This window comes from Rattus norvegicus, chromosome 1 (assembly GCF_036323735.1).
Source record: "Rattus norvegicus strain BN/NHsdMcwi chromosome 1, GRCr8, whole genome shotgun sequence".
NCBI classification, from domain to species: Eukaryota; Metazoa; Chordata; class Mammalia; order Rodentia; family Muridae; genus Rattus; species Rattus norvegicus.
In genome coordinates this window covers 72222385-72248610 of record NC_086019.1, presented here as the reverse complement: position 1 = coordinate 72248610, position 26226 = coordinate 72222385, and the positions used below count along the sequence as shown (strand labels likewise).

General features: G+C 36.3%; 1 protein-coding gene across 1 annotated transcript; it reads right to left on the bottom strand.

Moving 5' to 3' along the window:
* Positions 1 to 2580: 2580 nt before the first annotated feature.
* Positions 2581 to 17821, bottom strand: LOC108348195 (vomeronasal type-2 receptor 116-like). Its single transcript, XM_039095872.1, has 6 exons — positions 17604 to 17821; positions 15426 to 15717; positions 14274 to 15086; positions 12307 to 12534; positions 5293 to 5416; positions 2581 to 3500 (listed from the first exon to the last, which is right to left on the bottom strand). The coding sequence occupies exons 1-6, from the start codon at positions 17798 to 17800 to the stop codon at positions 2581 to 2583; spliced, it is 2574 nt and encodes an 857-aa protein (XP_038951800.1). The 5' UTR covers positions 17801 to 17821.
* Positions 17822 to 26226: the final 8405 nt, after the last annotated feature.

Below are 26226 nucleotides of genomic sequence, written 5' to 3'. Positions count from 1 at the left end.
AGAATATACACCTAAACCTCAAGAAACTGGAGGCCCCAGGAAGTTTAGAGGTCTGGTGGTATCAGTGTGGTACGGACTTCCTTGTGGAGACTGGGGAGTTCATGGAGGAGGTATGGGATGTAGAACAGCCAGGGGAGGTGGACTGGGAGGGGAATAAAGTCAGAAGTGTAAAAATAAATAAATAAAAAATTGAAAAAAGCTTAAATTTTAAGAATACAGTTAAGTGGAACTAGTAGTTTTAAAACCTAATATGAAAAATCCTCTATAACAAATAAAGACTATAATTTCTGACCACAGGGGAAAAAGGTTACTTTATAGAAAAGTATTAAAGTAATTTCTATGGATTGAGAAAAGATCTTTACAAAACCTACATTCCATAGAGGACTAATATCCAATATATACAAAATATTCAAGATATTAGACTCCAGAGAATCAAACAACCCTATTAAAATTGGGGTACAGAGCTAAACAAAAAATTCTAACGTGAGGAATATCTAATGACAGAGAAGTACCTAAAGAAACGTTCAACATTCTTAGTCATCAGGGAAATGCAAATCAAAACAACACTGAGATTCCACCTCACAACAGTCAGAATGGCTAAGATCAAAAACTTAGTTGACAACAGATACTGGTGAGGATGTGGAAAAAGAGGAACACTCCTCCATTGTTTGTGGGATTACAAGCTGTTACAACAAATCTGGAAACCAGTCTGGAGGATCCTCAGGAAAGTACACATAGTACTCTATGAGGACCCAACTATTCCACTCCTGGATGTATACCCAAAGATGCCCCAATATATAACAAGTACACATATTAAGGCATTTATTGGCATGGCTGAAAGAAGATGAGTAAAACCATACCCCTCTTTTCAAGGTTGGCCTGCAAAGAGGAGTGTCTGGGAAGGAAAGTTTATTGGCTAAGTCTCCATGTCTTTGACTATCTCACATAATGGAAATCTGTTCTGAGTCTCTGTGACCTGTAGTCACTTCCTTTAATATGTGGAGGGGGGTGGGCTTCAGTGACTAATGGCCAAAATTCTACGGTGGGCTGTGGATAGTGACTAAACTGGTTTACTGGGAGTCAGGCTAAATAGCTACCATCTTTTTTAGGATCACTGGGCTTTCAAATGTTTGATCAACTGGGAACCAGGCTGCATTTCACTGACCCACATGTATGTACATTTATAAAGTTCATGTGAGAATTTGTTGGAACTTTGTTCCATCCATCAAATCTATACGTATGTATATGTAACACTTGCTGGGTATGTTTGAGCTTGCTTCTTCCACCAATTGTGTTCATATATGTCTGTATGTTATGTGTAATATACTTGGGGCTTTCTTTTTGGAACTTTATTCCACCTACCCACCAGTACAAGTGAATATGTGTATATCTGAATATTTATTTACATGTATATATGCACATATGTGAAATACTTGGAGTCTGCTGGCTGAAGCATTGCTCCAGCCATTTAACATGTGGATATGTATGTGTTTGTCTGTGTCATCTATATGTACATATTTGTATGTTTCAAGTGGCTGGACCTTGCCTTTGCTTCAACTATTCTGTGTGAGTTTGCATGCATGCACTTGCTTGTGCATGTGAGTGTACGTGTATGTGTGTGTGTGTGTGTGTGTGTGTGTGTGTGTGTGTGTGTGTGTGTATTTGATTTCCCTGTTTTTATCTTCTCTAACTTCTCATTGCCAGAATCAACCTCAATTGATTTCTGAAGCAACCTCCATTAGCTGCTGTCAGTGCTGACAACTAGTGGCTGCCTGCTTCAGTTTCCTCTCTGGTATCAGAACTGATCTTTGTCACAAAGACTATTAATACCACAGATTGAGATTATATCAACAAGTAGTGCTGTCCTTGAAGATTTCACAACTGTGTCTTTTATGATACACTTAAAGTACCGGTTCTTATTTAAAATGCCTTAAAATAAACCCAGTCATCTCTACCTATGTCCCATCCTTTTTCTTTAAGTTCCTGTAATTCTGAACATTGAAGAGCAGACTGCCACTGTTAAGTCTTTGTAATATTCTATATTTTTAAAATTTTATAGAATTTGTGTATGTGTGTGTTTGTGTGTATGTGTGTTTGTGTATGTGTGTGTGTGTGTGTGTCTCATTATGGCAGAAATAAGTTCAGGCAAATTTGGAGACAAGGAGAAACCATCTGATCCTTTGTAACATTTGTTACAGGTGGTTGTTAATGGTAGTTGGTGGGATTGAGTATTCATCAGTTCCTATTCAAGAGCAGGGCTTTATTTATATTGTTGTGACTTCAACCCCTCTCCTGATATATTCTATCAACCTGTTGAAAAAATAATTCTTTCTGTACTCTGTTCCTAGAAGAACTCTAATTCTGAGAATGTTTCAAAATTCTATTATCTCTTTCTCAAAAAGAGTAGGATTGATGTAGAAAACGTTGGAAGATTATAGGAGATAAGGTAGTCCTCAGTAGACATGATCTTGCTACGCAATATCATCAAAGGGAACAGTGACAGTCATTCTAAAAATAGATATGGCAATGGAATCGAATATTTGGTGATTATGAACCAACAATGCCTGGGTCAGTCAGACTTTATAAAATGTGAGTATGAGAAGATGACTTCTCCTTGATCATTTGAAGAGAATTTCTGTCTGGTCTACACAGTATTGTGTAACATTTTGGAACAAAAATGCATCCCAACATTCCTGCACTAGAAGCCAAGGTGGAAAAAATCTCCACAACCACCATGACCTTGCCTTTGGTGCTATGGTAAACAGGTAGGAAAGTGACCCATACACTGCAGAACACCAGCATGCTGAATGTCATGGACTTGGCTTCATTGAAGGTGACAGGCAGGTTTCTGGAAAGGAAAGCCAGGGTGAAGCTCACAAAGGCCAGGCAGGCCAGATATCCAAGGACACAGTAAAAAGCAGTGATTGAACCCTTGTTGCAAACAATGATGATGTGACCATGCTCAGACTGTGCATCAATATCAACAGAAGGAGGAGAAGCTCCTAGCCAGATGGCACATACAATAATTTGAATGAGAGTACAAATGGGAATGATGTAGTTAGATGCCCTTGAAACAAGAAAGTACTTCATCATTCTATGAGGGGCTGTGACTCTGAAAGCCAGAATGACAGTGGTTGTTTTGGCCAACACAGTGGAAATAGCCAGAGTGAACACAACTCCAAATGTGATTTGCTGAAGGATGCAGGTAGCTGAGTTTGGATGGCCAATGAAGAACAAGGGGCAGAGGAAACAAAAGATGAGTGCGATGAGCAAGATGTAGGTGAGAGTACAGTTATTGGCCTTAACTATGGGAGTTCTGTGATGTTTCACAAAGATTCCAAGAACCACAACTGTGAGTGCAGCGAGGCATAAGGCCATTAAGGAAAGAGCCATCCCCAAGGGTTCATCATAAGTGAGAAAGATACGAGCTTTGTGAATGCAGTGATTCTGTTCTTGGTTAGCATATTGGTCCTCTGGACACTGGACACACAATTCCACATCTGATGGAGAAATGAAGCTATTAGTGCAGCTTCAACAATTTTACTGTCAGGATATTTCATTTAAGTACATAGAAGTGTTTCAATATGTGAATCTGGTTGCTGACAATACATTGAAGATCAGTTAAGGGCAATAACATAATTGATTTCAGTAACAAATGTTTATTGTTATTATGGAGAAAGAAAGCTACAAACTTTTTTGTCTATTTTGCCATATTGTTGTGATCATTTATCATGGGTGTGTATATTTTTAAATGTGTTTATATGTAAATATAAGAAATGTTCTCATGAACCTGAGAGTAATTGTAATTTTGAGGTTCAACTATGAGGTTGAGAATAAAAACTGACATTTACATGATATCAATTTTGTACCAGCAAAAATAAATAAATCATATCTACTTTTCTCTCATTTTGACTGTAGTAATCCAATATTTAAGACACATTATCATGAAAGGTTGTAACCCTATCACTGAAGGTAAGATGCTCTCTAATACCCACCTTGGTATGTTTAGGAAATCTGATTGCAATTTGACTGAATGAGTATAAAATTGCAATAAGGGATAATATTTTTTTCAAGGTTTGAAGTCTTTTACATGGAATAGTGCTTTAGTTGTCAGCCAGTATTTAATTTGTTTTAGGGTATAGGAATTTTGCTTGGCTGTGAAGAGAATGTGTTAATCTTAGAGACTATTTTTGTTTTGTTCCCAGCACCAATGTCAGGAGTATTCAAGCATCCTTCTTGAATTACTTATGCGTATTTTATGTGTAGTACTGCATGAATATCAGCAAAGAATGGTTGGTTACCTCCTATTATATGGGTTTGGGGAATAAACTAACATCATGATAATTAGTGGGAAAGGATTTAATTGCTAAGGCATCTTACTGTCCATAAAATACTTTAAGGACTTCTATTTAATTATATAAGTTGACACACTGAAAAAGGGGATAAATGCATGGCTGTCAATTAAATTTAGTAAAACCTGACTAAATAGTTATTTGACTAATATGGGCTATTCATGTTCCAATACCATATGAAAAATTATGGCTAATTCCTTTCAGGACAAAATCTTTTAATGTATTCTACTGTGGAAAATATTAACTAGGTGCTATGTATACTAATATGGGATAGAGAACTCCTAATATTTATACATAGTGTGTGAACAATGATTCTCACTTTTCTACATTCGAATAACATTGAACATTTTTAAAAAGTTTAAAATTTTTTTTAAATAAATGGATTTGTTTCTTCAAAAAGTGTCTTTATTATACAAATCTCCTATCTTATTCTTAACAGTTTCCAATGATTTTACAAATTATTATTTACCTTTTCATTAGTCTTACAAAGAACTTTGAAATGATTCCTACTACCCACATGCCTTATTCTGTATTCCATGTCCTTCTGTGCTTGATACTTGTTCATGAACTTATGTAAGGGGATATACATCAAGACAATATAATATAAATGTTTTAAAGATTCTTGAAATACATATATTTTTAGAGATAATTAATCACAAGTAAAGATCTTCTCTAGAACACACTAACACTAAATTTTTCTTATTAAAACTGTTTATTTGAGAATATGTCATCTACTATAAATATTTGATGTTTCAAAGATATATGACAAGTTCTATTTTTGTCTTAATAAAGATATTTTCAGTTATTATATTCATATAATGACTAACTTGTGAAAATGATGTATATTTTTACCATTCTATTTTAGAACACTTCAGCATTTCCTGTATTGGTGCAAGTTAATAATCCATTTGAAGATCTTATCCCTGCAGGAAATACTCACTTGTCTCATTAGAAATTTCATTTTCTGGGCAGGGACTGCAGTCATAACAACAGGCTGGCATTCCATTCTTCCAGACTTTTCTAAATCCAGGACCACAATCGGCACTGCACACAGAGGTTGGCATCTAAAGGAAGAAAGTGTCTTTATTATACTGCTAACCAGTGTTTTAATTACCCCTTCTGTAATTGTGTTAAATAGGCATGTGATATTAATGAGTTTAATTTAAGTAAACCAACAAAGTTACCAGATTTTACATAGTACAGTATATGACAGTCATCAATATATAGAAAAAGTTGTGGGAAAGTTGAATTCTTTCCCAGCAACATGAAACTCAGGAAGAAGAGGTAGTAGTGTTTTGTATGCAACCAGTGCAAATATTGCAAGCTGGTTATTCTATTTAATTCTTGTCTCCTTAACACAAAGTACATTATAAACACACAAATAATCCTAATAGAGAAATTATCTCCATCAGAATAGTCTCGCATCATATATGTGAATCATATTTTTAATTGGTAATTGATGTAGGAGTGCCCAGCTTAGTGAGAGCAATGTTCCTTGTAGGCAGTGGTACATTCCACATCATGAAGAAAAAGCCAGTAAGCAGAGTTCCTTGAGTGACTTTGTTTAAGTTGCATTGTTCAGACCTTGTCTTCCCTTGATTGTAACTCTTGAGCCAAACCTAACTTTTCTTCCTCACTTTCTTTATAGTTAGTGTTCAACTACATCAACTTAGTATTCAATTATGTGTAAAGGCATACAAAACCAGGGAAATACAATCCAAATATCAGATAACCAAAATAATGTCAACAACATTAGGACATCAATCTTAGGAAACTAAGTGGAAATGGACAAAAATAGCTGCATATGATTACCACTATTGCATTTTGGTGAGGAGATGCTGAGTTTCTGTATAGTGACCCGGAAGGAGGAGTGTTTCCTAAAGAGAAAACTCTTTATAAAGTGGTAAATATGGTGAAAATTTACATAGCTTAAAGTTAATTATTTCTTAAATTAAGAAAATGTTATTACAATGACTCTGGTGATGGGTGTCTATATGCTGCATTGGAATTTTGCTGATTCTGCATGTTGAATTTGCATCCTTTGTTTCATGTGCCATTTGATGTGCCATCACAGAAATATTACTCACAGGATCCTGTGATGGTTTCTAGGAATATGATTAAGCACAACTCTCCTTTTAATATTTTTTTTGTTGAAACAGGGTCTAAATATGTCGTGTTGATAGATTTCAACTTCTTATGTAGATAAGGACAGAGTACTTTCCTTCTTTTATACATTTATTTTTAATTATTTGATTTCATACCTAGATTTTAAACACTATTTTGAGGCTGAGTTGAAAAAACACATTTTCTCATCTATATTCTGCTAATTAAATTTGAGGCAGAATATCCATTTCTTCTCTGATTTCAGTAGATTCAATAGAAAAGACAGACTAGCCATGAGTGGAAAGAGATTATCCTGACACTTAATTCAAAGAGTATAGATTAAATACATGTACCACTAGAAAAACTTAAACACATTTCTAGTTTTAATGGAAATTCTTTGATCCTCCTCTCCGTACAGTACAATGTCATTAGTAAGTTTACCATAGAAAACTTTACTATTAAAACATGTTTTCTCTTAGTTTGTCAGGTTTTCGTTCTCCTTTTTAAAATTCTGAATGAACAGTATATTTTATTAAAAGTCTTTTCTGCATGCTTTTGGATAGTAATAGAGTTCTATCCTTGAATTTAGGTTTGTGATGTTTCACACTTAACTGATATGCATATGTTGAACAATGGAATAAAGTCATTTTTGTACAGCTGTAGGTTTTTGTATTATGAATGCTACTTATCGTTCCAAAAAATCTGCTTGTACTAAAGTGTCTTCCAGTAGCTTCTTGGAATTTGTCCTCAGTTGGATTTCATTTGTAAATTAAGACACCAAGAGCCAATAGCTGGGAAGGACCGAAAGAGTCTAGTTTTAGCCTTCCTATGGCTTGGAACCAAGGGGAGGAAGAGAGAGGTCTACATGCTGGATACTTGGAGTGCCAATAGAGGAAAGACAGACTCCCATGGGGAAAAAATACAAAGAGAATGCCCCAGACTCTGTGCCAAGAAAACATGCCCCAGAATGCTGTCTAATTGGAATTACGCACAGCTAAAAAGGAACATAGAATTACAGCATAGGAATTAACATAGGAATTAACAGCAAGGAGTTTGGGCAGTGACCCACCATTTGTGGTCTTTAATTCATAAGAAAATATAAAGTCTATAGGTGAGTTTCATTGGCTAACATAAATCATTGAGGCAGGTAGCAAACCAGATGCAGGATTAATTAATACATATTACAACACAAAGGACCTGATCCTTCAGTTGTGATGTTGAAGTCTGCTGGAAGATCTTAATCAAGATTCTTGAATGTCCACAATAGATAAAAGCAGGAAGATGATGGTCTTAAAACCCATACCCAATGTGAAACACCTACTCCAAAAAGGCCACTATTCCAAATAGTTTCAATACATGGGTGAAGCATATACAAACCCTCACATTATGTGAGTGCGTAAATAACAGAAATTGGACTTTTAACCATAATTTTTTAAAAAAAATATTTGTGCGGTGCTATCATGGAGAAGCAAAATGAGACATCTGGAAATTTAATATGATCTTGGTGCATGATTTGAAATTTCGAATGAATCAATAAAAATTATGTTAAAAATAAATGAGACTCATTTTTTATGATTTTTGAGTACAGGTGACCACAAACATTCAAATATTACTAAAAATATTCTCTATATTGTATTTTAATTGTTATTTCAATATTTAGTATTTTTCTAAAGTGTTTTTCTGTCACTCGAGTGGTGTTTATACATTATTTTGATCTCTTGTGTTCTTCTTAGTATTAAATATGATAGAGTTCTTATAATGACTTTCATAGTGCTCATTGTTTAGTTGTGATTTTTGTAATTGTGTTCATCCTGAAAATTTTTTTGTCTCCTTTTATTATAAGGAATAAAATCACTGGATATAGTAACTGAGTTGGCAGTTATGTCTCTAAATGTCTTAAATATATATTTTTAAGTTCTCCTCTTTTAAAATTATCCATGGTATGCTACATCGAACAAAACTTAAGAAGCTAAGTAACAAGGATGGTACAACATGGGACACATTTATCTCCCTGAGAAGGGGAAATAGTGTAGACATAGTAGGTGAGTGTGTTTGGGGACTGAATGGGAGTGTGATGGGTTGAGAAAAGAAGGGAGGACAAATAAACAGGTTGTTTGGAGAGAGCACTAAAATGGGGGTGGCAAATCTAAGTCAAGCTAGAATATTAGAGCAATAGAAACTCCCAGAAATTTATGAGGATAACTATAGCTAACTCTCCTAGAAAAATGGGATATGGAGTCTGTAATGGCCATCTCCATAAATCAAGAAGATTTTCAGTGTTGGGATTGAGACAATATCCTAACCACAAATCCATTAAACTACACTTTACCTTGCCTAAAGACGTGCAGGAATAAAGATATAGAAGAGGATGAGGAGATAACTAACCAAAGACTGGCATAGCTTGAAAATGTTGCCAAAAGAGAAAGCTCACCCCTGATGCTGGTTAAAAAAAAATTCTGAAATATTTGAGGCAAGAATCTAGCATAATTCTCATAGGAGAGAATTCAACCAGCCATTGATGAAACCAATTCAGAAATCAACACCTCCAAAATAGGCAAAGTTTGGGGAATCTTGGATAAGAGGACAAAGAACTGTAAGAGCAAGGGGGATCAAGGATACAAGAAATCCTACATATCAACTGACCTGGAACCCAAAGTCACAAGAGTCTGAACCACATACCACAAAAATTCACAGGACTAAACTACATCCTCTTAACATGTGTAAACTTGTGAAGCTTTGTCATTATATGGGGACACCTAAAAGCAGTAGCAGGTCCTGTGTCTGATTTTTTTTCTGCCCTTGTAATATTTTTCTTTTACATATTGTGTTTATAGAATTTTTTAATTTACATTTTAAATGTTATTCCCTTTCCCAGTTTCCCCTCCAGAAACCTCCTATTCCATCCATTCTTTTCCTGCTTCTGTGGGAGTGCTGACAGCACCCACACCCACCTGCTAGCCATGACATTACCCTAGACTGGTGCCTTGAGCCTTGACTGTACCAAGGGTCTCTTCTCCTCCAAAGCCCAACAAGTCCATCCTCTTCTATTCATGCAGATGGAGCCATAGGTACATCGTTGTGTATTCTTGGGATGGTAGCTTAGTCCCTGGAAGCTCTGGGATGTTTGGTTGTTATTATTGTTCTTCTTATGGGGTTCCAAACCCTTTCAGCTACTTCATTCCTTTCTTTGACTAGTTCACTGGGGACCCCATTCTCAGTTCAATGGTTGCCTGTGAGCTTCCACCTTATATTCACCTTATATTTCAGGCTGTGGTACAGCCTCTCAGGAGACAGTTGTATCAGGCTCCTGTCAGCATGCACTTCTTGGCATCCGCAATATTGTCTGTGTTTGGTGTTTGTATATGTGATGGATTCCCCCAGGTGGGGCAGTCTCTGGATGTCCTTTGGTATGCACTCATTGATAAGCAAATATAAGCCCAAAAGGTCAAGCTAGCAATACCCAAGATACAATTTAAAAACCAAATGAACTCAAGAAGAAAAACCAAAGTGTTGATGCTTCAGACCTTCTGAGAAGGGGAAACAAAAATACCCAGAGAAAACAATATGAAGACAAAGGGTTGAGCCCTGTGAATCTTACGACCTTCTCTGCTGCCTCGCCTGGTCCCATTAGGAGAACATGAAACTGCCTAGTTGTTGTGCAATATGATATGCCAAAGTAAATTGATGTATTACCGTGGGCTCCCCTTTTCTGAAGAAGGAAGGAATATTGGATGGGAAAGAGGGGAAGAATAGGAGAAGGACTAGGAGTAGGAGTAGAGTAGGCAGTGTAAATTGGTGTCCAGATATAAAGATAATAAATGAATGAATTCATTAACTACTTTCATTTAAAAATGAATTTTGCTGATTGAACCTGCTGTCATGCATGGAAGGACTTCCTATGGAGTTCTCTCTTGCAGCTTTCATATCCTCCCTTTGTTCCACAAAAAAAGTTAAATATGTCGAAATATTTCATTTTTAACATTAATCATTTGCTATTAAATGCTGATACTAGACAGGTATCCACACCCCATATTAGTTTGAGAATAAGGGCTACAATATAATGAATTTACTATTGATACCTAGAGTGTTTCCTTCCTTGTATTGTTCTCTTAGGTTTTACATTTGATCTTTTAATCATGCTCCCTCAGTCACTGTGATTTTCATTTTTTCCTTGTTTTAATCTGTGTCATCTTTTGAGGTTTTAATTTTTATGTCTTGTCCTTATGTATTTCATGCTATGTTGAACGTGGAGTAGTCATTTTGTGTGTTTTTCACTAATGTATTTATTTGTTTTAATTTGTTTTCCCATTTCATATTTTAGTTTGAAATTTGCTCATTATTTTATAACTCTCTGGATGTTCTTTGTCATATACTAATACAGTGTTTAATAAAATTTTGATATTTTCATTGTATTCTCTAAGACTTGGATAATTCATTCTTTGATTTTTTTAACATTCCTATAATCATTTTTCATTATTTGTTTAGTATAACCTTGATTATATTCTAAATTAGGTCTGTGACTCTAAGGTTTGAATCATATTTCTTTGATGTTCTTCTGTTTTTATTTACTAGTTTCCACAATGAAATTATGATATATATGAATAGAACACTGCTTGGATTTTAAAAAATACTATCGTTTTTCAATGAATGTGTTAGTAAGAGTCAAGTAGGGTCTGGTGGAAAACACAAGAGATTTTAATGCTATCTTTTTTATGTATATCTAGCTCTGTAACTATACTTTACACTTTTATGTTCTTTTAATTAATAATATTCTTAATTACACTGGGAAAAACATCAACAATAAATTTTGTACAGTACGAGCAAACTGAAAATCACTTCATTTCAAGCATGAAGACTTTTAACCAACTTTGTTTGGGGCATTTTCAATATTACACATTAAAATCAAGCACAACAGAATTCATCCCTATACTATATGTAGTATGTATATGACATATTTAAGTTTAAAATTCCTCAAAAGCAAACTTTATTATTACCAATTCCTTCCTATATTGAAAAGGAAACTATGCATGTCCTTGTTTGTTTGAATGATTTATGCCAGAATTAATGAGACTGAAAATTTTACTTTAGTCACCTTTATCTTTCACAAGGTATGAATAAGGGATATCAACATACCTTAGCTCTCTAAAACAATTGTTAGCAGTGTAGAGGTTCCAAACTTGATTTCTAACCCCCACTGAGTAGTATTGAGCTCTTGCAAATGCTCTGCGATTCGAATACTATTCAGTCATCCACATATACCAAACATGCAGGTGTAGCACAGATATACATTCATTAAAACAACACCCATATTCATATTTTAAATAAACCAGGAAAAATAAGATACAATTCATAAAATAAAATTGTCATAACATGTTTATGTACGGTTAGCTAGAGGTGTTGGGAATTTAGGAATAGTTAGTAAACAGACTTTAAAATTACATAATAAAAATTGGTGACTTGATTATGTCGAATTTACAATGAGCCAGTGATTTAAACATATTTTGAAGAGGTTCATTATATGACTAGAAGTCACTCTGTAGTAGTAAAAGTAGCACTAATAGAATTGCTCACTTTACTGGAAATAATGTCAAATTGTTTTGTAAAACTATTTTATGTTAATGGTAAAGACAAGAAACAGGTTCTGATATGATGCAACTACATGATATGCATGTTAGAAACTCTCAGTGAATTATTAAAAACTCATCTGAAAAAATAAAAAGAAGAAACATAGTTTAGGAGGGTAGAAATTGGTCTCTTGCATGACAATCATTACATTTTACCAGATTCAAGGAAGGTAGGATACACATTCTTAACAGTGTAATTTAAATCAGTACAGTTAGATATAACCTACCTGTATACTTCCTGTGGACCACTCTATCAGATTTTCACATAAGTGTAGCTGTTGACCTTTTGGAAAATATGGACTAAATATTCCTATTTTCACTTTAAATCCAAGTCCCTGTGGAAAATTCCAATTGTAGAAAATGTCATACTCTTCCTTCAGTTTGTTTCTTTGATTCATATTCACAGTGTCTCCAACAGGATTTGTGAATTGAGTCTTGCTCAGAAAGGAATAAACCTGAAAAACAGGCACCATACTGTAAAATATACTATATTCCTTAATGTAAGAAAATACATTCTTGTTTCATCTTAAAGGCAACTTTTGAGAGTATGCAGGTGAAAAACCTCAGTGAAAACTAAGGGATAAACAAAAATATAATGTTCCTGTAATTTCAATACTCTAAGAGGAATTTAGCAAAGAAGCACAAACACCATGCAGACACTAAACATGTATTTGTTGTATAAAACATGTGAACATATGAAAAATAGACAATCTGGATTTCTTATAGAGTTATATACAAGGAAGAAGCTCACACTTATTACACAAACATACACATATATGCTAAAACAAACATATGAAAATACAGGTATCCACAGAGCTAGAATATGCATCAAGAAAGTCAAACCAACACAGAAACACAAAACGTTATTATACAGGTACACACATAAAAATGCATGCAAAAACATGCACAAAAAATATACATAGGTAGACAAAAACAAATACTAACACCTTCACTGAATGACGTTGTCACACAGACAAGTTGATGTTCTCATAAAAATACATACACACTAGGCAAAAGAGAAATGATTAAATGAAAGAAGTATACAGAAAACACACAGGAAAATGTGTGTTTGCCCTCATAAATATATGTAAGAATAAACAGACAAAATCAACCATACAGAAAGTAATTGAAACATAGCCAAATTTTATGTTCACTGACCCTGACAAAATATATAGGTAGATATACAAAGGGTACACACACACACACACACACACACACACACACACACACACACACACACGTGAATCATCTATTACTATGTTTCTCTCTCTACCTCTAACTCCATCTCTCTCTATCTCTACATCACCTATATGTTTACATAAACATGGGTATAGATATGAACACAGATATACAGAAACAAAGAATATACAATATAATACATCTACACACATAAACACACATAAATGTAGTAAACTGAATTCTAGCACTGTTTCCTGTGTACTCTCAGAGTATCAATAAAATAACATACACAAAACCACACAAACCAAACAGTCAAATGTAGACACATGCATTGATAAATATAAACAGGAATATAAATTTAGACAAAGTCAACCATATAGAAAGTAATTGAAACACAGACTGTCATAGACTGACTAGAGTAAGATAAAGAAATACATATATGAGTCATTGAATGGTAACTCTCTCTGGATCATGTGTATGTGTATAAATACAAATATACAGAATCAGAAAAATACAAATATATAGTGAGAAATATGCACCCATGTACAGGAGCACACAGGCATGTAGTAAACTGAATTTAAGCAGTATTTTCCCTGTAAATAATCTAAGAGCACCAAGTGATGTCCCTAAACTACAATGGGAACAACAAAAGTTGCAATCTCTATGTAAAAAAATCCCCTACAGTGATGAGAATATATTTGACAATTAATGAATAAGGTTCAACATTGAGTGGATTCATAAGGAAGGATTGAATATGTTTTCAGTATTAAAATATGTGATTAAATTCAGGTGATCTGAAACAAAATTACAGTTATACATTCACAAATTATAACTTCTACTACATTCCCATTACAATAGAGTTTCAGACTAATAATAGAATTAAATGAACAGTAGGAAAGGGGTTCATAAGTCATTCTATTTTATAACATATATTCTAGTACATTTGGTTTAGGCATCTAAGAGAGTCTTAAAAACATTGTTAACATGAAACATCATATAATGGAAGAAGTATTACCTTCTTGCAGTTATAGTATTGTTCTTTATAATTGTCAAGGAGAAGATTATCAACATTTGGTAAAGTCATCTCATGGAGTGCATGGGCAAAAGCATACACAGCATTGTATATTTCATAACTCCCTTCAATAACGGCCATGTCAAAAGTATGTGTCATTAGCCATTCAAATGAGTGATTAAAGGAGCAGTTCTTCAGTGTCTTACATTTATTTTCTAAGATTTTACAATTAACATACATCCATTCCAGCTTTACCAAATATTCATCTGAGTATTTGAAAGGGTTCAATGTCTGAACAAAATATTTAAAACCAGAAATCTCACTGTGACGGTGTCCAAAACCAAAAGTTCCATATCCATTATCAAATGTGAAGTCTTTCTTAAAAGGAGTGACATCCCACTGTGAGGTGGTGACCCATAGTCTCCGTATACCTAGAGAGTCCCACATTCTAAAGCTCACAGCTAATGTATTCCCTGTATCACCATAAATGATAACAACATTTGCGGATGATGTCATAATTTGGCTGTAATACAATTCAGCTCTTGACATGTATAAATTCATATTGACTGGAATAATGTTGACAAAGGCAAAGCAGACTGTATTTTTTTCCATCTCTCTTCTCAAATAAGAGAGAAAATGTGTGCCTTGATCATTGTCTGAGATGGCCAACCCTACCCAATTCCAACTGAAATGAATTATGAAGGAAATGAGAGCCAGGGCTAGAGATGTATCATCAGAGGCCATCTGATATAGATGAGGAAAATTTTCATGATCATCCAGAACAGGATGAAAGTGTCCGTAAGTAAGATGACAGAACTAGAACACAGGAAAGGATCATGAGGTAGAATGAAATCCTGAAAAAGTATAAACACATTTTTGTAGAGTTCTAGAAATCTCAGCTATCTATCACTTCCCCCATATCAATTTCATATGAAGACATGCAGAAGCCCCTACAGAGCCTCTGAAAAGTACCCTTGAACTACACAGATTGGCTCAGACCAAATAAGGCACCAAGATATATCTGATTTCATGAATTTCCACCATGACCCTAATACGGACACATGTACACATCCACACACACACACAAGCACACACGCACGCACGCATGCACGCACGCACGCACACATGCATGCATGCATGAAAACACACACTTACCTGCTTAAATATGAAATTGTTTAGGATTATATGAAGTGTCACAGTTGTGACCAAACTTAGTCCGGTAAGTACCACTCCACACTTGATGTCTTCTGTACAGATAAAATTAGGGAGAATTTCATGATTTTGTAAATCCAAAGAAAAGAGATGTTTGTATTGGGATTCCAAAAAACAAACATATTCTGAGAATTGAAATACTAAAGACATATTTGGCAAAAGAGCAGGGTTGTTGTTGATTTCATTCATAGAAAAAGCCAAGGCGAGAGGATACTTTTGGTTTTCTGTAAGTGTTCTGTAAAAGGTTATAGTGTTTATAAGGACAGCAATTTACAGATTTCATTTGCAGTGAACAGAAGGACAATCCTGTACTGGATTTTACTGCCCTTACCCTGAAAGATTGAAGTGACCAGTGTAGTGTGTTTGACATAACTATAGAAGCTGGAATCTCATAAAGCCTTGAATTGTTCATGGGAGGTGATCATCCATAAGTGAGATGTACAACTCTCATGTTCTCATGGAGATAGTAATTGCTTCTCTTGTATTAGAATATTTGTTATAAGATAAATAAGTCACACTTCACTTTGACCAAATGGAAAAAATGGTCACATATTCTTCTGAAATTCGTGAGAAAATTACATGGTATATGTGAGCCATTGAGTATATGGTGTTTTTATGAAATTTCCTATATTGGCAAAGGCAGTAACAGAATGACCATTGAGTTTACAGCAGTCTTTTGAGGCCATACTTGGCTCACGAAGCTAAAATTCATTTTCATTAGGAGGAAATACATTTATTATATCCCTACATAATCATCCTTATCTTAAATGCTCTTTTTTTCTAAAATGTAGTTGCAATGGAAATATACTGCTTGGTTTATGTTTTTAACTAGCATAATAACTCATGTCAGAATTATTTAAAACATCTGACTAATCAACATTAAATATATTACTTCTTTAGTACTTTTCACTAACAGCTAAATATATGTATTCCAGTTAGAAACTGTACATCTGTGGTGTTTTTATATATTAACAACTAGCCCTTTAAAACATTGATTATAAATACACAGAAAAATATCTTTAAAAATTTTAGTAACATACTACAGAAGTTTGAGACTCGTACTTGTAAAACTCAAACACTAATTCCTACATATTAAAAATTAAGAAACACACAGTAATTGAGTCATCAGAGTGACTTTGTGGTCTGAAGTACTTTGTCTGAAAAAACTATCAGAAGTCCACAAAATCAAAATGAAGATATTGCTCATACTGCTAAAATATGCAACTATACTTTGTAAAATTACTAAAAAATGACATAGGTGCTAAATATTAAATTTTCTGTTTTAATAACAGAGAAGTAGAAATAATAATGAGGTAAAAATAATAAAGGAAATATAAGCTAATACACAACTTCTATATCCTTATTTTATAGTATTGCCAACTATATGTCAAATTGTCACCCAGGAAAGTGATAAGGGAAGTAACTAGTTACTACTACTAGAAATATATCACTTTTCAAAGAGTGCAAACATGTTCTTTATAGTCAGTACATTTCCTCTTTTTTATAGAGAGAACTAGACTTTGTAAGACATAAAACCCAGTGAAGTTATACAGATCAAAACATGAAGTTCTCAGAAAACAGATTTCTTACATCAATTCTTGATGCAGCTTTAGTTCATAAATGGGGACCAAACGGAGAAAATTTAAGAAAGTAACTGAAAGCTATATGAAATCCCTTTGTAGCTACGGGTGTTTTCAAAATTAGTGCCCCTAGCATATGCAATAGAAACTATACTCTGAAAAGAGGATTCTATGGCCATTTTTCTAAACAAATGGAGGATAAACTCACAAAAAATTGATAGTGTTTCCTTTTTTTAAGAAACCATTGACATCTATGCGATGGAAACTGTTTTGGGGAGGATATATAGGGTAAATAATCGTTGGAATTTTTTATTGCCCAGTTTCTATCCCTGTATGTGGGAAGGCTGATGGCAAAAACATACCCTAGGTCAATTTAAAGTGGTAATAGAGCATTACATCTCTAAAAGAATTTGTAGTTCTTTCTTGTTTGCAGGTTGATAACATAGTACAAAATATCTTTGGCATTGCTTTTCTCTTCACCCTCAGCAAACTAAGGAAATATTAATGATGTCATTTATATGGAAAATACAAAAATACTTACTGTATATTCGAAATATGACTGAAATACTCTTTTTTCACAGGCTGTTGCACTGCTAGAATAAAGAACATACAACCTGTTCCCAGGTTTCTATCCTGGTATTCATTCTTCTTCATACTCCAAAAGCACCTGGGATAAATAAAACTAGCCACAAGGAGTGGAATGTTCAGGAGAAAGAAGAGTAAAATTAAGGTGAGCATATTTTTTCCTGCTCAGAGCCTGGGCAGTATTGATAGTTAATTGCTGCACAGATCAGCAAACAGGTAGCAATTATCCACTTCTTCTACACTGGCCAAGAAGATGCTATACCTGTATTCATGTTTCCTTTTCTACAGGTGTTTCCTCATCCCTGAAAAATCTTTGACAATCTCTTGTGAGGAGCTTCATTTGATATCCACAGTGCAGGTGATAAACTTCTTTGATATATATAGATGACAATGGTGTAACTTGAGGGCTGACATCACATGTTTGTGGAAATTAAGGTCCCTGGAAAGATTCCACTTTGTGGGAATTTGGTCCCACTTCTACCCAAAAAATCTGTTTATGTGAACACTTCAAATAATTTTAATGGATTTGGTTAATTAAGCTACCATTTGACATGTATTAAGGGTTCAGAAGGAAACTCACAAATTCTGATGTCAGGGTTATAAAATTGCCATCGCGTTAAATATCCTCAGGGAACGATAAGCAGTGTCATATTTAAAATATTCAATATCCACTGAGAATTAAGTATGGGCAATCCTCCAGCAGTGATAGGTACAGAATATCTAAACAAATCTGTGCTATGTAAGCACATTTATTTCTTCAAAATCAAAAATTATAAACAAATCCAGAAATGTCTTGAATCCTGCTGTACCTAAAACTATACAAAGTCCATCATAGAACCACAATTTTATTATATATTAAATGTTGCTATTTAAAAATGTTTTCTTGAATATTTGATGTATTTCCTTTTCTTTTTTTTTTTTTTGAGAATTTTTCTTTTTTCTTTTTTTTTTTTTTTTTATTAACTTGAGTATTTCTTATATACATTTCGAGTGTTATTCCCTTTCCCGGTTTCCAGGCAAACATCCCCCTCCCCCCTTCCCTTCCTTATGGGTGTTCCCCTCCCAACCCTCCCCCCATTGCCGCCCTCCCCCCATAGACTAGTTCACTGGGGGTTCAGTCTTAGCAGGACCCAGGGCTTCCCCTTCCACTGGTGCTCTTACTAGGATATTCATTGCTACCTATGGGGTCAGAGTCCAGGGTCAGTCCATGTATAGTCTTTAGGTAGTGGCTTAGTCCCTGGAAGCTCTGATTGCTTGGCATTGTTGTACTTTTGGGGTCTCGAGCCCCTTCAAGCTCTTCCAGTTCTTTCTCTGATTCCTTCAATAGGGGACCTATTCTCAGTTCAGTGGTTTGCTGCTGGCATTCACCTCTGTATTTGCTGTATTCTGGCTGTGTCTCTCAGGAGAGATCTACATCCGGCTCCTGTCGGTCTGCACTTCTTTGCTTCATCCATCTTGTCTAATTGGGTGGCTGTATATGTATGGGCCACATGTGGGGCAGGCTCTGAATGGGTGTTCCTTCAGTCTCTGTTTTAATCTTTGCCTCTCCCTTCCCTGCCAAGGGTATTCTTTTTCCTCATTTAAAGAAGGAGTGAAGCATTCACATTTTGATCATCCGTTTTGAGTTTCGTTTGTTCTAGGGATCTAGGGTAATTCAAGCATTTGGGCTAATAGCCACTTATCAATGAGTGCATACCATGTATGTCTTTCTGTGATTGGGTTAGCTCACTCAGGATGATATTTTCCAGTTCCAACCATTTGCCTACGAATTTCATAAACTCGTTGTTTTTGATAGCTGAGTAATATTCCATTGTGTAGATGTACCACATTTTCTGTATCCATTCCTCTGTTGAAGGGCATCTGGGTTCTTTCCAGTTTCTGGCTATTATAAATAAGGCTGCGATGAACATAGTGGAGCACGTGTCTTTTTTATATGTTGAGGCACCTTTTGGGTATATGCCCAAGAGAGGTATAGCTGGATCCTCAGGCAGTTCAATGTCCAATTTTCTGAGGAACCTCCAGACTGATTTCCAGAATGGTTTTACCAGTCTGCAATCCCACCAACAATGGAGGAGTGTTCCTCTTTCTCCACATCCTCGCCAGCATCTGCTGTCACCTGAGTTTTTGATCTTAGCCATTCTCACTGGTGTGAGGTGAAATCTCAGGGTTGTTTTGATTTGCATTTCCCTTATGACTAAAGATGTTGAACATTTCTTTAGGTGTTTCTCGGCCATTCGGCATTCCTCAGCTGTGAATTCTTTGTTTAGCTCTGAACCCCATTTTTTAATAGGGTTATTTGTTTCCCTGCAGTCTAACTTCTTGAGTTCTTTGTATATTTTGGATATAAGGCCTCTATCTGTTGTAGGATTAGTAAAGATCTTTTCCCAATCTGTTGGTTGCCGTTTTGTCCTAACCACAGTGTCCTTTGCCTTACAGAAGCTTTGCAGTTTTATGAGATCCCATTTGTCGATTCTTGATCTTAGAGCATAAGCCATTGGTGTTTTGTTCAGGAAATTTTTTCCAGTGCCCATGTGTTCCAGATGCTTCCCTAGTTTTTCTTCTATTAGTTTGAGTGTGTCTGGTTTGATGTGGAGGTCCTTGATCCACTTGGACTTAAGCTTTGTACAGGGTGATAAGCATGGATCGATCTGCATTCTTCTACATGTTGACCTCCAGTTGAACCAGCACCATTTGCTGAAAATGCTATCTTTTTTCCATTGGATGGTTTTGGCTCCTTTGTCAAAAATCAAGTGACCATAGTTGTGTGGGTTCATTTCTGGGTCTTCAATTCTATTCCATTGGTCTATCTGTCTGTCTCTGTACCAATACCATGCAGTTTTTATCACTATTGCTCTGTAATACTGCTTGAGTTCAGGGATAGTGATTCCCCCTGAAGTCCTTTTATTGTTGAGGATAGCTTTAGCTATCCTGGGTTTTTTGTTATTCCAGATGAATTTGCAAATTGTTCTGTCTAACTCTTTGAAGAATTGGATTGGTATTTTGATGGGGATTGCATTGAATCTGTGGATTGCTTTTGGTAAAATGGCCATTTTTACTATATTAATCCTGCCAATCCATGAGCATGGGAGATCTTTCCATCTTCTGAGGTCTTCTTCAATTTCTTTCCTCAGTGTCTTGAAGTTCTTATTGTACAGATCTTTTACTTGCTTGGTTAAAGTCACAAAAAGGTACTTTATATTATTTGGGTCTATTATGAAGGGTGTCGTTTCCCTAATTTCTTTCTCGGCTTGTTTCTCTTTTGTATAGAGGAAGGCAACTGATTTATTTGAGTTAATTTTATACCCAGCCACTTTGCTGAAGTTGTTTATCAGCCTTAGTAGTTCTCTGGTGGAACTTTTGGGATCACTTAAATATACTATCATGTCATCTGCAAATAGTGATATTTTGACCTCTTCTTTTCTGATCTGTATCCCCTTGATCTCCTTTTGTTGTCTGATTGCTCTGGCTAGAACTTCAAGAACTATATTGAATAAGTAGGGAGAGAGTGGGCAGCCTTGTCTAGTCCCTGATTTTAGTGGGATTGCTTCAAGTTTCTCTCCATTTAGTTTAATGTTAGCAACTGGTTTGCTGTATATGGCTTTTACTATGTTTAGGTATGGGCCTTGAATTCCTATTCTTTCCAGGACTTTTATCATGAAGGGGTGTTGAATTTTGTCAAATGCTTTCTCAGCATCTAATGAAATGATCATGTGGTTCTGTTCTTTCAGTTTGTTTATATAATGGATCACGTTGATGGTTTTCCGTATATTAAACCATCCCTGCATGCCTGGGATGAAGCCTACTTGATCATGGTGGATGATTGTTTTGATGTGCTCTTGGATTCGGTTTGCCAGAATTTTGTTGAGTATTTTTGCGTCGATATTCATAAGGGAAATTGGTCTGAAGTTCTCTTTTTTTGTTGTGTCTTTGTGTGGTTTAGGTATAAGTGTAATTGTGGCTTCGTAGAAGGAATTCGGTAGGGCTCCATCTGTTTCAATTTTGTGGAACAGTTTGGATAATATTGGTATGAGGTCTTCTATGAAGGTTTGATAGAATTCTGCACTAAACCCGTCTGGACCTGGGCTCTTTTTGGTTGGGAGACCTTTAATGACTGCTTCTATTTCCTTATGAGTTATGGGGTTGTTTAACTGGTTTATCTGTTCCTGATTTAACTTCGATACCTGGTATCTGTCTAGGAAATTGTCCATTTCCTGAATATTTTCAAATTTTGTTGAATATAGGTTTTTATAGTAAGATCTGATGATTTTTTGAATTTCCTCTGAATCTGTAGTTATGTCTCCCTTTTCATTTCTGATTTTGTTAATTTGGACGCACTCTCTGTGTCCTCTCATTAGTCTGGCTAAGGGTTTATCTATCTTGTTGATTTTCTCAAAGAACCAACTTTTGGTTCTGTTGATTCTTTCTATGGTCCTTTTTGTTTCTACTTGGTTGATTTCAGCTCTGAGTTTGATTATTTCCTGCCTTCTACTCCTCCTGGGTGTATTTGCTTCTTTTTGTTCTAGAGCTTTTAGGTGTGCTGTCAAGCTGCTGACATATGCTCTTTCCTGTTTCTTTCTGCAGGCACTCAGCGCTATGAGTTTTCCTCTTAGCACAGCTTTCATTGTGTCCCATAAGTTTGAGTATGTTGTATCTTCATTTTCATTAAATTCTAAAAATTTTTAATTTCTTTCTTTATTTCTTCCTTGACCAGGTTATCATTGAGTAGAGCATTGTTCAATTTCCACGTATACGTGGGCATTCTTCCCTTATTGTTATTGAAGACCAGTTTTAGGCCGTGGTGGTCCGATAGCACGCATGGGATTATTTCTATCTTTCTGTACCTGTTGAGGCCCGTTTTTTGACCAATTATATGGTCAATTTTGGAGAAAGTACCATGAGGAGCTGAGAAGAAGGTATATCCTTTTGCTTTAGGATAGAATGTTCTATAAATATCCGTTAAGTCCATTTGGCTCATGACTTCTCTTAGTCTGTCGACATCACTGTTTAATTTCTGTTTCCATGATCTGTCCATTGATGAGAGTGGGGTGTTGAAATCTCCCACTATTATTGTGTGAGGTGCAATGTGTGTTTTGAGCTTTAGTAAGGTTTCTTTTACGTATGTAGGTGCCCTTGTATTTGGGGCATAGATATTTAGGATTGAGAGTTCATCTTGGTGGATTTTTCCTTTGATGAATATGAAGTGTCCTTCCTTATCTTTTTTGATGACTTTTAGTTGGAAATTGATTTTATTTGATATTAGAATGGCTACTCCAGCTTGCTTCTTCTGACCATTTGCTTGGAAAGTTGTTTTCCAGCCTTTCACTCTGAGGTAGTGTCTGTCTTTGTCTCTGAGGTGTGTTTCCTGTAGGCAGCAGAATGCAGGGTCCTCGTTGCGTATCCAGTTTGTTAATCTATGTCTTTTTATTGGGGAGTTGAGGCCATTGATATTGAGAGATATTAAGGAATAGTGATTATTGTTTCCCGTTATATTCATATTTGGATGTAAGGTTATGTTTGTGTGCTTTCATTCTCTTTGTTTTGTTGCCAAGACGATTAGTTTCTTGCTTCTTCTAGGGTATAGCTTGCCTCCTTATGTTGGGCTTTACCATTTATTATCCTTTTTAGTGCTGGATTTGTAGAAAGATATTGTGTAAATTTGGTTTTGTCATGGAATATCTTGGTTTCTCCATCAATGTTAATTGAGAGTTTTGCTGGATACAGTAACCTGGGCTGGCATTTGTGTTCTCTTAGGGTCTGTATGACATCAGTCCAGGATCTTCTGGCCTTCATAGTTTCTGGCGAGAAGTCTGGTGTGATTCTGATAGGTCTCCCTTTATATGTTACTTGACCTTTTTCCCTTACTGCTTTTAATATTCTTTCTTTATTTTGTGCGTTTGGTGTTTTGACAATTATGTGACGGGAGGTGTTTCTTTTCTGGTCCAATCTATTTGGAGTTCTGTAGGCTTCTTGTATGCCTATGGGTATCTCTTTTTTTAGGTTAGGGAAGTTTTCTTCTATGATTTTGTTGAAGATATTTACTGGTCCTTTGAGCTGGGAGTCTTCACTCTCTTCTATACCTATTATCCTTAGGTTTGATCTTCTCATTGAGTCCTGGATTTCCTGTATGTTTTGGACCAGTAGCTTTTTCTGCTTTACATTATCTTTGACAGTTGAGTCAATGATTTCTATGGAATCTTCTGCTCCTGAGATTCTCTCTTCCATCTCTTGTATTCTGTTGGTGAAGCTTGTATCTACAGCTCCTTGTCTCTTCTTTTGGTTTTCTATATCCAGGGTTGTTTCCATGTGTTCTTTCTTGATTGCTTCTATTTCCATTTTTAATTCCTTCATCTGTTTGATTGTGTTTTCCTGGAATTCTTTCAGGGATTTTTGCGATTCCTCTCTGTAGGCTTTTACTTGTTTATTAATGTTTTCCTGTGCTTCCCTAAGTGTGTTCATGTCTTTCTTGAAGTCCTCCAGCATCATGATCAAATATGATTTTGAAACTAGATCTTGCTTTTCTGGTGTGTTTGGATATTCCGTGTTTGTTTTGGTGGGAGAATTGGGCTCCGATGATGGCATGTAGTCTTGGTTTCTGTTGCTTGGGTTCCTGCGCTTGCCTCTCGCCATCAGATTATCTCTAGTGTTACTTTGTTCTGCTATTTCTGACAGTGGCTAGACTGTCCTATAAGCCTGTGTGTCAGGAGTGCTGTAGACCTGTTTTCCTCTCTTTCAGTCAGTTATGGGGACAGAGTGTTCTGCTTTCGGGCGTGTAGTTTTTCCTCTCTACAGGTCTTCAGCTGTTCCTGTGGGCCTGTGTCTTGAGTTCACCAGGCAGCTTTCTTGCAGCAGAAAATTTGGTCTTACCTGTGGTCCTGAGGCTCAAGTTCGCTCATGGGGTGCTGCCCACGGGCTCTCTGCAGCGGCAGCAATCAGGAAGACCTGTGCCGCCCCTTCCGGGAGCTTCAGTGCAGCAGGGTTCCAGATGGTCTTTGGCTTTTTCCTCTGGCGTCTGAGATGTGTGTGCAGGGAGCAGTCTCTTCTGGTTTCCCAGGCTTGTCTGCCTCTCTGAAGGTTTAGCTCTCCCTCCCACGGGATTTGGGTGCAGAGAACTGTTTATCCGGTCTGTTTCTTTCAGGTTCCGGCGGTGTCTCAGGCGCAGGGGTCCTGCCGCTCCTGGGCCCTCCCCCACGGGAGCCCAGAGGCCTTATACAGTTTCCTCTTGGGCCAGGGATGTGGGCAGGGGTGAGCAGTGTTGGTGGTCTCTTCCGCTCTGCAGCCTCCGGAGTGCCCACCTGACCAGGTGATTGGGTCTCTCTCTCACCGGGTCTGGGAGCAGAGAGCTGCTGCGGGCCGGGATCCGCGGGTGTCGTATTTCCTTTTCAAATATTATCCCCTCCCACCCTCTTCTCCCATATCTCCTCCACCTCTCCCTGCTTCTATGGGGATGCTACGACTCCTACCCACCCACTCAAACCTTCACATCATAGCATTACCCTACATTGGGGAAATGAGCATTCAGAAGACCAAGGACTTTTTCTCCAATTGATGCTGAAAAATGGCATCCTCTGCCACATATGTGGCTGTAGTCATGGGTCCTTCCATGTGTGCTGATTGGTTGGTGGTGTAGTTCCTGGGAGCTCTATTGGGGTTTGGTTGGTTGATATTTTTGTTTCATGTTGCAAAACCCTTCAAATCCTTCACTTTTTCTCTATCTCCTATGTTGGAGGGTTCCTGTTCAGTCCAATGATTAACTGCAAACATCCTCAATCATTATCAATAGGGCTCTGGCAAAGGTTTTCAGGAGACAACATTATATAGCTCCTATCAGCAAGTAGTTCTTGATATCAGAAATAGAGACTGGGTTTGGTGGTTGCATGTGGGAGGATGCCCACGTGGTGCAGTTTCTAGATGACCTTTTCTTCAGTCCCTGTTCCAGTCTTTGTCCCTGTATTTCCTCCTGTGAGTATTTTTTCCCCTTTCTAAGAAGGAATGAAGCATCCCATTTTGGTCTTTATTTTTCTGGGGCTTTATATGATCTGTGATTTTTTTCTTAGGTATTCCAAACTTTTGAGCTAATATCCACTTATAACTGAGTGCATACCATCTGTGTTCTTTTGTAACTATGTTAGGGGATGATATTTCCTAGTTCCATTAATTTGCCTATGAATGTCATGAAGTCATTGTTTTTAATAGCCAAGTAGTACTCCATTGTGGAAATGTACCATAATTTTTGTACACATTTGTCTGTTGAAGGAGTTAGGTTCTTTCCACATTCTAGTTATTATAAATAAGACTGAGATGAGCACAGTGCAGCAAGTGCCATTGTTATATGTTGCAGTATCTAGGGGTGTATGACCAGGAGTAGTATAGCTGGGTCTTCATATAGTACTCTGTCCAATTTTCTGAGGAACCACCGGACTGACTTCCAGAGTGGTTTTACCAGCTTGCAATCCAACCAGGAATTGAGGACTCTTCCTCTTTCACTACATATTCGCCAGCATCTACTGTCACTTGAGTTTTTGATCTTAGCCATTTTGACTGGTATGTGAAGTGGTATCTCAGAGTTGTTTTGATTTGCA